This window comes from Chelmon rostratus, chromosome 11, assembly GCF_017976325.1.
Source record: "Chelmon rostratus isolate fCheRos1 chromosome 11, fCheRos1.pri, whole genome shotgun sequence".
Taxonomy (NCBI): domain Eukaryota; kingdom Metazoa; phylum Chordata; class Actinopteri; order Chaetodontiformes; family Chaetodontidae; genus Chelmon; species Chelmon rostratus.
In genome coordinates, this window is record NC_055668.1 from 5,809,411 (window position 1) to 5,823,626 (window position 14,216).

General features: G+C 42.3%; 1 protein-coding gene across 1 annotated transcript in view; it reads left to right on the forward strand.

The window, feature by feature from the left end:
• Positions 1 to 14,216, forward strand: part of LOC121613993 (adhesion G protein-coupled receptor A3) — a 143,559-nt gene that overhangs the window by 12,140 nt on the left and 117,203 nt on the right. The window contains exons 2-3 of the mRNA XM_041947751.1: positions 2,021 to 2,092; positions 13,717 to 13,788. Of these exons, the coding sequence (XP_041803685.1) occupies positions 2,021 to 2,092; positions 13,717 to 13,788 (144 nt within the window). The remainder of the gene's footprint in view (positions 1 to 2,020; positions 2,093 to 13,716; positions 13,789 to 14,216) is intronic.

Genomic DNA, 14,216 nt, shown 5'->3' on the forward strand with positions numbered 1-14,216 from the left:
TTTTTGTCCTACTGGGGCAGCGAAACAAGCTCTAAACGCTACCCTGACACCTTATAAAGATGAGGAGGAATATAACATATGTTATTTACATCATTAGCATTCATTTTACACCGCAAAGTCAGCTCACCATTTAATTAATGCCTGCTGCCTGAAACACCCGAATTTCGCCGGCTGGGGATTAATAAAGTCTTATCTTAATTCTCGTCAGTCGGCTAAATGCTCCAATGTGGTTGCTAACATTGTCTGTGTGCTGGGCCACGTACACTGGGGTTTATAGCTTTTTGATGAAAAAAGCAGCCCACTGCACTGGTGAGATGGTTGAACAGTGAAGTTGCTGGCTGTCTGTAATTCTCTGTGGGTTTGTCGCTACGAGCAACCCCTTTTCACATTGCTCAGAGTTAACTCATCCAAGCAACCCCACTACAGCGGCAGATTTCTTTGTTGCACAGTAGCAGGAAGTAGGTGACATTACCTATTTCTCACTTCAAACCAGTGAGAGGAGCACATAAAAAAAAAAAAAAAAACTTTACAGACACAAATATCTGAAAGTGAAACTGGTCTAACTTTAGCAGGAGAAACCGTGCTCATGGCGGACCCTGCCACCCATAGTGAGAGGCTGATTTGGAAAATAAATATAAGGGCCTTTAAACTTTGGATAATTTATGAGTTCACTCTATTCCTTGTTACTGTTTCATTTCATTTTATCTGCTTGCCTTCTGTTAAGTATTTTGAATTGTTTGAACGGATGTGCACAAACTGACCTTCCCTTGCTGGTGTGCTGTACTGCACTACCTGCACCATCCTGTTGTATCACCGTGTTTCCAGCAGTAACTGGCTCTCAGGTGCTTATGTATGTCTAGCTGTGGTCTGGTTATACTGGACAAACATAGTGTTTGTTATTAGCTGGGTGGATCAGTAGACTTGATCCCACATCTGAAATGTCTCTTTGCACTCAAGCAGCAGGTAACGCAGGCGCTATGTGGTCTAACAAGTCGCTGTGGGATTGTTTCTAATACAACACTGCCCTTTCTATCGTGTGTGTGTGTGTGTGTTTTAGTGTGGTTGCACTTCCTGTTATGTTAACATTTTTTCATCATCATTTCTGTAACATTTAGGTTAAAGGTTAAAGGTAACCATAGAGGAATGAGGATTAAGCTGGTAAGGCTTTGGGAATAAACACTGTCAAAGGAAAGATAGCAATATAAGTGTGTGTGTGTGTGTGTGTGTGTGTGTGTGTGTGTGTGTGTGTGTGTGTTATGTGATGTATTCTTGTTTGTGTTTTCACTCTGCTGTGTTAAGGTGTGAAGGAAAGCTCAAGTCCCAAGGCCCTGTGTGGTGAATAATGTGAGTGTATATGTGTGTGTGTGTGTGTGTGTGTGTGTGTGTGTGTGTGTGTGTGTGAGTGTGTGCCAGTCACACACTCAGTGCGAAGTCCTGTCCAGGCTACTTTTTCTTTCCTTGCCAGACAAATGCATCACTTGAAGAACATATAGTTCCTCCTCTCACCGTTCAGCACAGACATAATTCATCTAAAAAAGTGACGACTGTCGGTGAAATAATTCACACGGAGACGCTGCATCGCCTCTGAATATTAATTCATCACTTAAAGATCCCTGTGGTGCGTTTCATTGATTTGTTTGCTGTTGTAATGTGAGCAATGGATGATTGAATTGTGCTGAAGCGGCGTTTCTTTAAGCTTTTCTATTAGGCCGATATTTTGACATGGAGGAGCGGAGGACGGGGGTGGGGTTGGATCATTACCTATCTTAACCACAAACGGCCATAAACAAGACAGAGACGTGGCTGGGATGAGTAATTTACAGCCGCAATCTCATCAGACATAAATCCTTATCTCTTGCCGACATATTGACAGTCAGAGGATAAACAATTTATCAGCCATTTGAATAAGTAATTTCCTGCAGCTCTGTTTTTTTTGTGAGATTTACAAATGTACCTGCCTCCACTCGTTGTGTATGCTCACCTTGTCTCCCCTCCCTCGTATCTCTTTGCCCCTAAACAGAAACCTGAGTAACAACAAGATCTCCCTGCTGAGGAATGGCTCCTTCTATGGCTTGGCTGCCCTGGAAAAACTGTGAGTACTTAAATCAGGCTCTCTTTACTGTTTTGTCCTCCCCAGAGTCCTAATAGCTGTCATCGCAGGAGCCGTATCGCTCTGTAGCAGGAAAAAGGCAAAAGGGGGACATGGTGGGAATTAGGAGATCCTTGTCGGGGTTTACCCTGCGAGAAGCTTGCCAGTAGTTTTCACCTCTCAGCCCTTGTGCTTAACCTGAATTGCCACAGTAAATGTCTTAAAATGGATAATATATGGCATCATATAAAGGCTTAATGCAGTGCAAGATCTGGGAGCTCTGACAGATGGAGCGACTGCGCTGAGTCCATGTCGATGAGCCCCACATCATATGCAGCGTCCCAGAGGGCCAGTATGCGTGCAGCCTGATGATGAGCGCCATGATGGCTGCCCTGGCTCTTCCCGCTCGCCCCCTGAAGTCAACTATTGATTGCTTTAACCTCCGCCCAGCCTAGTGATCACTGCTTTTCCACCTGATGGTGACACTGACGTTGGCTGATGATGAGGAAATCAGAGAGGGGCTGAAATCACACAGAGCGGGTGGCTTGATAATTCTCTCCCTTTCAGTCAATCATCCTCAGATGTATGCACGCAGGCTCGTGCTGACACTTCACACACACACACGAGCTACATCAGTAATGGTTTGAATATTATTACAGTCAGTTGCCCCCCATCTATCTGAGTACTTGACAGTTAAATTCAGACTGGAATAATGTCAGTAGTATAATTTTACCCCTCTTCCACTCCTTTTGGCCGGCTGTGACGCTGGTCGACCTATAGGATGATGTCACCTGTCTCCTGGGCCTTATTAGTGCCATTAAAGCTCTCTACCCTTACCTTAGGGATGGTTGCGAGGCTTTTAAGGGCACTCTGCCACAGGTTTGTTGAGGCTGACCTCTTGGAGCAGCGGTTTGCGTGCCACTCTCTGGGTACGGCCTGTCCATCCGTCCCGCCACATGCAGCATTTGGCAGAGATATGTTTGTTGCTAGCGGTTGATGCCAAGCCAGGTAGCCTCAGTGAGTTGAAAGTGGCAGCCAGCTGTTCCCTCGTCTTGCCCAGCCGACTGACTGCCTGCCTGCCTGGCTGAATGACTGTTGTGGTGGATTGGCAGCTGATTGACAAGCATAATTACGCATGTGTACGTGTTTGCACGACTTGTGGTGCAGCTGCAGACCTTTTGGTCGGCATGGAAACATGGCGAGTTTAAAATAACAAGACAATGTGTTCTAAAGTTGCAATGTCCAAACTACACAACATGTTGCTTATCCTCTACTGATGGTGTCTCGCCTTGCAGATAATCGTGGTTTCATTTGTCCTTGTATAGAGACATGTTTCTGCCTCCAACCCGATACAGTGGAAGTGAAAGGAATTTTATTCGTCACATTACTCCAAAGTTACTTTTAAACACGTCTACAGCAATGCTAGCAGCTCTGTGAAGCTGCACATAGCCACAGGCTGCTTTGAGCTAGATGCTGCCAACAGCATGCTAACATGCTCACAGTGACAATGCTAATAGGCTGATGTTGAGCAGGTATAGGGTTTACTGTCTTCACCATCATCCTTTAGCCAGTTGGCATGCTAACATTTGCTTGTTAGCATCAAAGACGGTATAAAACAAGCACCCACAGGTTTCTGAACAGCCACAGTGAAGCTCAGTGACGGAGGCTCCGGCTGTCGCCATCTTGGCAGTGCCTGACCTAATTCCCGGCTAATTCAACAATGGTCAAAGAGGTGGAGCTTGGGCGTAGTTGAGGTGGGCTGAATGATGCCTGGTTGCTGAAAGCTGTCACTTAAAGCAGCCATGCCCATAGCTATAACTTTAAGCCTGAATTTAATTTAAGCAAGCGAGTTGTATTAAAATTCACCCCCCCCAGTACAGTTTTCTTGAACAAGGAAATTAACTATAGGGACCAAAACCAATTTTTGTTGCTTTCATTTTTCAGCCCTGGAGGTTGCTACTTGATTAGCAGTTAACAGAAAGTGCAGTGTCATTAGTTTTGTAGGTATTTAGTCATAAACCAAATATTGGACAAATTAAAAAAAATGACTTGGGATAAGGTTGGGTATGAGTTTATAAAGTTTTTAAAAATAATGGTTGCGACCTCCCTGTCTAGGAAATGCCTGTGTGCTCCGCTGGTAATGCTGGCTTTCTGTTAGCTTAACCAAATCAGAGAAAATAACCCTGGTGATGTAAATAATTTTCCCAGACTTTAGACAAATCCCTCCTGGAACCTGGATAGATGGATAGATAGATAGATAGATGGATAGATAGATAGATAGATAGATAGATAGATAGATAGATAGATAGATAGATAGACTTTATTTATCCAAAGCTGGGAAATTGCAGTGCAGCAGCAGCATTACACACAGTGAAATAAGTGAAAAAAGACTATAAGAACCAAACTAAAAAAACTAAAAACCAAAACTACAGTATCTGCATGTCTGCTAGATGACACTGAGAGTAAGTGAGAAAATGTGGTTTTTCAGTGATTTGGGTCAACCAAATTTTCGGCAAAGGTCAGAGGGTGTAAAGCAGGAAGCCATCAATGATGTTGCATCTTGGGCTTTTTTTTAGCATTGCAGCTTATCAGGCTTTGATATGTGCTCCATCCTAATGCTGCCATCATCATCATGGCATTCAAGTCAAGCACAACATCAGCAACTTTATTAATCCCCCGAGGAAAACTCTTTTAATGTGATTTGCCTCTGCAGCCCAGATAGTGTCCTCTTAATGGATCCCTGTATGTTGGATGATGGCCTGGATCCCCCCATATGGACACAAGGCCGTTACCATCAGCCAAACTGGGTCCCATGTGAGCAGAGCAGGAACAAAGCCCATCACTGTTCTCTGGGGAAGCACACTGAATTTAGCTTTTGCTGCTTCATCATGGGTTCCCACCGCAGAAGCTCTCAGCGTGTGAAGAATCTGTGTGAAACGGATGAGGATGGCGTATTTTTCAGTTTTCACACTAATTGCGCTGCATCGAATCTGACACATGGATATATCGGATTGAAAATGCAGTTCATTCAGCAAAATACGATTTTTGTTAGTAGACTTGCACCATCCATAGAATGAGCACAGGCAGATGAAGCTGCAGTCTGTGCCGTCTTTTATTTACACACTTAAAAAAACAAGATCAGATTCTATATTGATATAACGATAAGGTGTTATTTATTTACTATTTAAGGTATTTTCAGATTGTCAAATATACACACTTGAAATAAGTACACTACTATTGTCTACAGGCACTCTGGGTGTCTTTACAGTAGTGGTTATTTTTATTGTTATGGCAGTGGATGTGACAGGATCTTTATTCTTAGCAGACTGTCTAAATGTTTCTTATTGAGAGCAGCCGGCATATTTATTTATTTATTCATTTATTTTTTGTCTGCTTGACCAAATGCTATTTGTCTAGCCCGGGGAATGTGGCGGCAGGCTGAACAGACTGAGTGGACCTCGGCTCAGGGCAGAGACAGCATCAGAATTCAGAGTGGCATCTGCGATTGCTCATCCTGAAAAGTAGACGTCAGAGGTGCGAGGAGGCGTCCTTTAAAAAGTTTTGCAGCTCCTGTTGGTGTTGTTGTTGTTGTTCCCGTCATGGAGGTGACGTTTATTCAGTCTTCCTCGGGAACGCGTCTCTGTGGGAGGTGATTGATGAGGGCGTGGCAAATCGCTGAAGGACACGTCCTCTGGCTGGTTGTGCATGAGAATGTATGACAGGGTGAAGTCCAGACTCTGAGAGCAGGCTGCGGGTGGGGAAAGCTCAATGATCACATGATCATAAACCACACTGACCCTGAGGTTAATCTTGTCAGGTCAAAGGTCAGAGGTCATTCAGAGGCACAGCAGAAAGAAATGAGACCATTATTGACCTGCTGCAATCAATAATGCTTGATTAAAGCAAAAAATCACTCATGGATTTTAAACACATATCAGTCTACAGTCTATTTTCTTATATCATGATTAAAATCATTTACTCTTAACTGAGCTTCCTGATTCTAAAAACTAGAATGTTTTTTTTTTTTTTTTGCTCCTGTACTAAATTATGGACCACTACATCAGATACTAATAGAGACAAAAGTACGTGTTCATTCATTTTCTATCAAAAAAACTGAAAAAGTGCAATTAATTCATCTGATTGAAATCACAGAACATATTCCTGGCTAACGTCACAGCTACCTTTTCCATCTCTTTTAATTTGTTCACAATTGTTTTATAATTACGGTGTAATTAAATCATGTTTCTATGGAAATTCTGCCTCAGCATGTGCTGGATGTGTTGGAGAGCAGTTATTTAGAAGTCAGTTCAGTTGTGAATCATTGCAGCAGCAGCCCTCATTTTCCAGACTTTCCTTTATTGCCTAAATGTATGATTGTTTTTTTCTTGTTTGCCTAGTAGAGGACATGAAATAAGATGAAGCCTTTAATGGATCAAAGCACAGTCTTGAAATATGAATGGTTTCATTGTTGTTTAACAGGCGGCCGTTGCTGGGTCACAGTCGAGGCGAAGCATGTGAGCATGGGTGGGACCGGCTCACTGAAGTCTGGAGAGACGGAGAAGACAGATTCTTGCTCTGCCTTTGTTTCACAGACAATTAAAAAAGTAGCAGATGGATGAAAACTGATAATCTAATAGAAGCTTTTACAATATTTATGTCCATCTTGGGAGTATTGGGAGTTATTTCTTATTTTGTTTTGTTATGCTATTTGAAAAATAGCAAGAGAGCAAGAGGCCTCGCATCAAAAGCATCGCTTGGAAGAATTAGCTTCACACTTTCCTTGAACTTTTGCTTTGTTCTGATAGAAATATCTCATACTGATAGAACAGTAGTTCCAAAATAGGATACAGTCGCTGCGCTGTTAACCAGGAAAGTGTCTTCTTCACAGTTCAGGTTTTCTTAGCGCATTTTCCCCATCTGCTGTAAAATTGCTTGTGTTGGTTTCATGTGAGTGTTTTAATTTTGAGTGTAGGCTGAAATGAGGTGTCTTTACGTAAGTGACTTTTTTTTTTTTTGGTAAACTCCTCTCTGTTCCTCTAAGGCTGCAGAGAAATCTGAGAAAATCACAGCAAATATCCCATAAGCTGTTCATCCATCCACTGGGAATAACTTGCTCTCCAGTGGTGTTTGAGAAATGTTAATCACCGCCTCAATTGGGTTCTGACTGCGGAAATCTTTAAGTGACTCACATCTTTTCTTGAAAACCTTGTGTGATTTTGTACATACCATAAAAACATGTGTGTCAAATATTACCAGCTTTACGCTGATGAGTGTTGACTGTTTCAAATGGGCTGTTTGATTGTGCTAAATGTCTTGCCAAGAAAGTCAAATAGTTAATTTATGCCCCGTGGTCTTGTGGTGCTTACTGTATGTAATATTTCCATAATGTGCAAACACACACAGAGGGTGTTTGATGCTCTGGCAGCGGCAGCTACAAGCCTGTCACAGTGCATATGCATTCAGTCTGTTTAATTGGACTGAACTGTCTGAATGTCCACCTTTTCCCCCTACTCGCTGAGCTTTCAGCATGTATTTATTTACAATCCAGTAGTTGTGTTATCTGTCTGAGTGAGTGTGTGGCCAGGCCTTCCCTCAAAGCATCTGCAAACTGACCATGAATATTTAACATGTGAATAAATGGTTTTAATAGCAGATTACACATTAGCATCAGGGTTGGTGCCAATATATGTTACACTAAGTCTTGTTAACGTCAGAGCCAGTTAAAGAATTTTAAAGGGAGAATGAGAGATGTAAAGTAAGTAATGTGCTGCATGCTTTTCAGTTGCATTTCTATGAAAAACATTGATTAAAGCACTGTCTGCATCTATCATGCTTTCTCAATTTAGGATGCACCTACTGGTTAGTTTCATGACTGATTAATCTGGAAAATGGTTTTGTCCACGAAGAAGTGAACAAGTCTAAGGCCATGCTAGCCACTCTGTGGGGCTGAACTTACTACTTACAGCTAAATGCTAACATCAGAAACGTGTTCACAGTTACAGTCTTAACATGCAGATTTTTAGCAGGCATAACATTTAGCTTGTTAGCATGCTAATTGATACCAAAGTACAGCTGAGGTTGATGGGAATGCTTTTAGTTTAGCAGTTATTTGGTCATAAACCAAAGTATTGAACACACTCGATTGTTGACCTGATGATGGTTCCAGATGAAAAGGGATCACCAAAGTTATTACCGTTCATCCTGAGGGGAGCATGAATGTATAATCACATGTCATGGTAGTCCGTCCACTAGCTGTTGAAACGGATTTTACTCAAAACCGCAAATGCTAACCTTTAGAGGAAACGTTAACAAATCATAAAAGTTAGCACGGTTCATCAGCCTTATTTTCATGCCAATATATTCAGTAAATGTCGAAATATTTAATTGCAGAAATGAAATCGAAATCCTCAACCTCTACCAATCCCCTGTGCTCTATAAATGTCTACAAAATAATATGGATATTCATAGAATGGTTATTGAGATGTTTCAGGCTGGGACAAGGCGTGGACTGACAGACAGCCTGACAGCCTGACACTGCCATCACTAGAACCACAGCAGTGATGCAGCCAAAGAAATGCCAATCACAAGTTGTGGGAACTCAGGGGGATGTCTTCAAATGTTTTGTTTTGCCCAACCAACAGTACAAACCCCAAAATATTCCATTTATATATATATATATATATATATATATATGTATATATATATATATATATATATATATATATATATATATATATATATATATATATATATATATATGCATATATATGTATATATATGTATATATGCATATATATATATATATATGCATATATATATATATATATGCATATATACATATATATACATATATACGTATATATATATATATATATATAAACAACTAAAACAGTTAGCAGAATTGATGTAAAGTATTGTCAATTGACTGATTGTTTTAACTCTACTGTGAATTTGTGCATGTGTGTATTTCTGTGTGTGTGTGTGTCTTCACTGCTCTGACCTGTTTATTAGCCCTCAGATACTTTTGGACTTGTCTTGTTTACTGGAAACAAGGTGCCTTTACGTACAAACATCCTGCTCAGGACACCAACATGCCACTGAGAAATATGATAGAAGTTATACTAATGAATGTGTGCCATCGTCTCATTTCATTAAGTGCGCATACAATGGAATACATCATGCAGCATCACTTTCCATTTGGATGACTGCCCAAGTGGCTGCAGCAAGCGTCAGTTTATTTGCTTATGTACTTCATGTAGCGTTTGACCTTTTGTGAATCTGATGGTATTTTGATAATAACATCAACATCGAGATCCGTTTAATGAGACTCTGCATGATTAAATACTGTTTGCTATCAAAGAGAAAGCTGTGCTGTGTCTGGAGGCTGTGCCTGGAGCATGTGTGTGGTCTGGTCAGGGTTGGTGTGTGCATTTAGACTCACAGCGAGCGTATGTGTGTGCACACCTCCGTATCACTGTGACTGTGTGATGTGGTAATCATCTGGTAGATTCAGGGAGGAATCTGCCCATTAGTGTCACATAGTGAGCAGGCAGATATCCTCGGGGTCACATGGCTCGGGAGAAACTGAGCAAGCTGAGATATACAGCGCAGTTTAAATTAATTGGGAGGCACTTCAGTAGCTTTTCAAACATTAACCACAAATGTTGGAGTTTATACTGAGGGCTGCTCCTGCTCTTCAAACATGTAGGGCTGGGGGAGTAGAAAATGGTTATTGTTTAAACATTCATCTCATTTGAGCTGCTCCAGCTGTGTCTACAGTGGATATGTGGGGCAAGTCTCCCCAAAGGTAGTTATCGTTTGTTTGTACGCGTGTGTGTGTGCCATAAGATCTCAAAGAGTGGCCAGGGCTTTTGTTTACCTCATCTGAACATGGAGGCCTTTTTTGAGGCAGGCCATCATCAGAGCCAGTACTTAGATTTTATTTGCCCTGTTCTATCAGTATATTTAATATGCTGAATTTGGAAGACTCCCTGCTTTCTGATTTGCTCCACTTGATGTGTTAAAATATTGTTGATTAATGCTGTTGCTGCAAATTCAGCCTTTATGAGTGAAACACAGGAGGTGTGTACACATGGCAGCATGTTAAAGTACAACTAAATTATTTTCTGTTAAAAAGACAAACTCAGACCATCAGAGTGGTGAGTGGGGCATCGCCCTCTTGTTGCACAGATGGAAATAATGTTGTGGCATTTAAATTATGCTGAATTTACAATGCCAGCATTACAGTTGCAGTAGTTTTATTTTGGCCTTTATTTGAATGCTGGATTTTATCTGAGAATTTAGCTTGCACGATTGTTTGCTGCTTCACACTACAATGCAGTTTGAAAGTACAATTAGCCAATCAATGCTGGCTCTGTTGCTCTTGTGGTCTTTGCCTTGTATATTGAAGCAGCCCTCCTGCTCTGTAGCATGGCTAATCATAAATGTAGCATGGGATGCTATAAAACTAATAATGTTTAATGATATTTTCTTATTACCAGATTGCAGTTTCCTCCCACAGTCCAAAGACAGGCAGGCTGGGTAAAGCTCAGACCTGTCAGTGGGTGGTCATCTGTGTGTTTGACTGGTGACCTGTCCAGATGTACCCTCACTCAACATGCGCTTGGTCCGCCTCCAGCTCCTTGTGACCCTGAAAAGGGTGGATGGAAGCAAATCTGGATGGATCTTCAGCTATCGTATGCGTGCACTTTGACTTAATGACAAGAAATACGGATCCCATGGCCAGACCAGTTAGCAACTCGTGGCTGTGCCCTTGTTTGTGTGTGTGCATGCAGATGAGGAGGGCAGGGAAACAGACAGGGACACCTCTTGAACTCATCAGTGCTGCTCCTTCCTAAATGCAAAGGTGGTGTTGAACTAAGGGCAAGTTAAATAGTTAAAAAGTGATGTGAGTACGGCATGAGACATTTTAAATTCTGCCAGGGGTCCAAAAAAACCCAACAGGAAATATTTCCCTACATAGTGACACTGTGAGGCCTCTGATGCACTTCAGTGGTGCTTTCTAATACAAACTTCACAATTTGATGTATGCACTGCAAATAATTCTCCCAGTTTGTTTCATCCTGTTTGGAGTAGCACTGCCTGACAGAGGACATTACAGATCATGGCAGACAGTTAAGCTCAGAAAAGGATGCTGAATGGACTTTCAAATCGTTTCCTCTGATTGTTGAGACTTTTTGGCATCCATTCTGTTGTATTGTGTAGCGGACCCCACCCGTCTGAAACCTCCGCATTTTATAACACACCGCCGTAATTTATAACATTTATTTGCAGATGCGTGTTGGCTCAGGTCTGATGACTGTAAAAGGTTGCCGTGTTGATGCCGTCGTTTGTTTTATGTGGCTTTAAAAATGACCTCATACAGGAAGCCAGTAAAACGAACAAGGCTACAGGCGACACTTAAGGTAATATTCTCTTATGATAGCAGTACAGTGGTAGCTTCCAGCGGGTATTCAGATGTACCTGTTCAGTTTCTAATATTTCAGTTTAAATGTTCTATTTTTTGATTTTCTTGGTTTAGGTTGAGTTCGGGGCCCTTTCAGGTCGTTGGAGTTCTCATAAAGGTGTCCTGCATGATTGCCTCTGCTGTTGGCTGTTTAATGTACAGTGTACAATTCAGCAGTCCTTGATATTTTTTGGACTGGACTATGTTTCCTGTATGTAGACTCACTGCGCAGTGACCTCTGCCCCTTGGCAAGACAGTCGAGGTTAGAAGTTCTGATCATTCAGCAAATTCAGAGAAAGCAGAGGAGAGAGCTGCAAGACGGCTCTGGATAAAAGGAGGCGCTGCAGGCGCAGCGGATGACCTTTGGACCTGCACCCTCCACCCTTTCTTTTGTAGCATATTGTACATGATCAAAGACAACTTGGGAGGAGAGAGGAGATGAGAGGTAGCCGTTGGCCAACCTGACTGGACCGGGAGGTTAGCCTGTCAGGAAGGCAACTTGAGTGCTCTTCCTAAGGCGTGCTACACCTCGCTGTGTGAATGACGAATCCTGTCTACAGAAAGAAACATTAATAAATGTGATCTTAAAAATGTCAGCGGAAATATAATGCTGGTATGTTCAGGTGTAGAGGTCAAACCAAGTGCACAGTTTCATTGAAATACCAGAATGAGAACAAGAAAACTTCTGTGAAGTAAAGAATGAATTCAGGAGGTGCGCCATTTCTGCATTTACTTCCTCTTTTGAGACAAGACCTCTTGTCTGACCGCAACCTGATGGGAGGGTTGTTTGGGAGTCCTAATGGTGCAGACAGAGTGTGTTTTAACCATGGGGCGAACAGTTTAACACAAGATACAGACCATTAACCCGAGATGAGAGTCATTTTTCTGCCGCTAATGATGGCTCATCTTCGGTATGTGTAACTAATGCTTTACGTTGAACAAATTAGCACCAGCGACTGCAACGAAACCACTGTCGAGGCTCGTCATCCAGTGCATCTAGCAGTAGTGATGCAGACGTCCATGCCTCTAATCTCTAGAGACAAGCTGAATGACCGCATGGCTGCTAAATCTTTCATTCTGCACTGAATGTAGTGTGGTGAGTTATTTATCTTCTGCTTTGATTAGGTAAAAGGGGGCATTTTGCTACTAAACTGTCCCAAGTGTCAAATAAACAGAGTTCTATCATTACTTTTATTTTCACTTTGGGACAATGGCTGTGTCTTTGATAGTCCCTTTGGTCTTGTTTTGTTTCTTTTGGCTGGCCCTGCACTGGCCTGTGCGACTGTTAATTTAAAAAAAAAGACGTTTTGGACCGAGCTGAGCTACATTGTTGCTCACATTTGGAAAAAAGGCACTACCCTTCTTCTCATTCTCATCACACTGGACACACAGTACAAAGTTGAAGGAAACCAAGGACACAATTTCAGGAAGTTTTCTTTGGCCTGCGGAGAAAACCAGAGAGGAGATTTTTTTTTTTTTATGATCCATTTTTAGTAGCATCAGAGGTTATGGGGTGGGCGGTGGGGGTGGACAAGGAGTGCCTCGCTGAAACCGCGACATGTGTGTTTTTGCCTCTCGGCTGGATGTGGTCTGAGTCTTAAGCATGAAGGAAATGGTCTCTGCTGTCCAGCTAACAGGTGCAAGTTAACTTACTAATGAATGCCCTCAGTATTTCCCCAGTAGAAGAAGAAATGAACGGAGGCAAACATTTAATTAGAAATATATTTAGAACATAGCACAAATACTTCAGTTGTCACTTGGAGTTCTGTCATTTTGAATGATTCAGCCTGGGTGTGATGCCGGTCTGAGCTGTCCTCGTGCAAGACTTAAATTCTCTTGATCCTTCTAGCTTGAAAAGCAGAGTCCATTATTCTGTGAACCGCACTCGACTGTGTGAACAATATAAACATCCTCGCTGCGTTTTGAATTAATCACGTTTCCCTGGAAGGCGCAGGTTGGTACAGTCAGTAAGCGTGAGCTCAGCCAATGTCATTTCAAAACTGATGCCTAACAACTACATAATGTCTGTGCTGATAGATAGATAGATAGATAGATAGATAGATAGATAGATAGATAGATAGATAGATAGATAGAAATCACTGACTTTAACTGTCGTCTCTGACTCTTTCTCTCTCTCTCTCTCTCGCTGTCTCTTCTCCAGGGACCTGAAGAATAATTTGATAAGTACAGTGGAGCCCGGGGCCTTCCGTGGTCTGCTGGCTCTGAGGAGACTGTAAGTATGATGAAGCCTTGTAACAGCCTTTTCCAGGGGACACGGGGGACAAGTCCTCTGCCTTTAGAGACAACGGGTGGGAGTGTCTAAAGTACAGGGTGAGGAGAGGACTGCAACGTTTAACTGAGGCAAAAGCGCCGAAACTGCTATTTGAGGCATTTCTGACCGTCCAGGGAATGCAGAGCGAGGGCAAGGCCCCCGCCTCACGTCGATGTAGACACACTCACGAGTGAGAGCTGCTGGGTGTGACCGCAGTCGGCAGGATTTTGGGGGGTTTCATGTTTTGCTAAAGGGCACATCCTGTTGTATAAAAGGAGAGGATTTGTCATTCACTTTCTCTGCAGAGATTTGGGGGATTGAAACCACTGATCTGCTGCTGGCTAGTGTGTTAAAGCAAGGCTGTGTAACCTTTGCTAAAGGCGCACTGA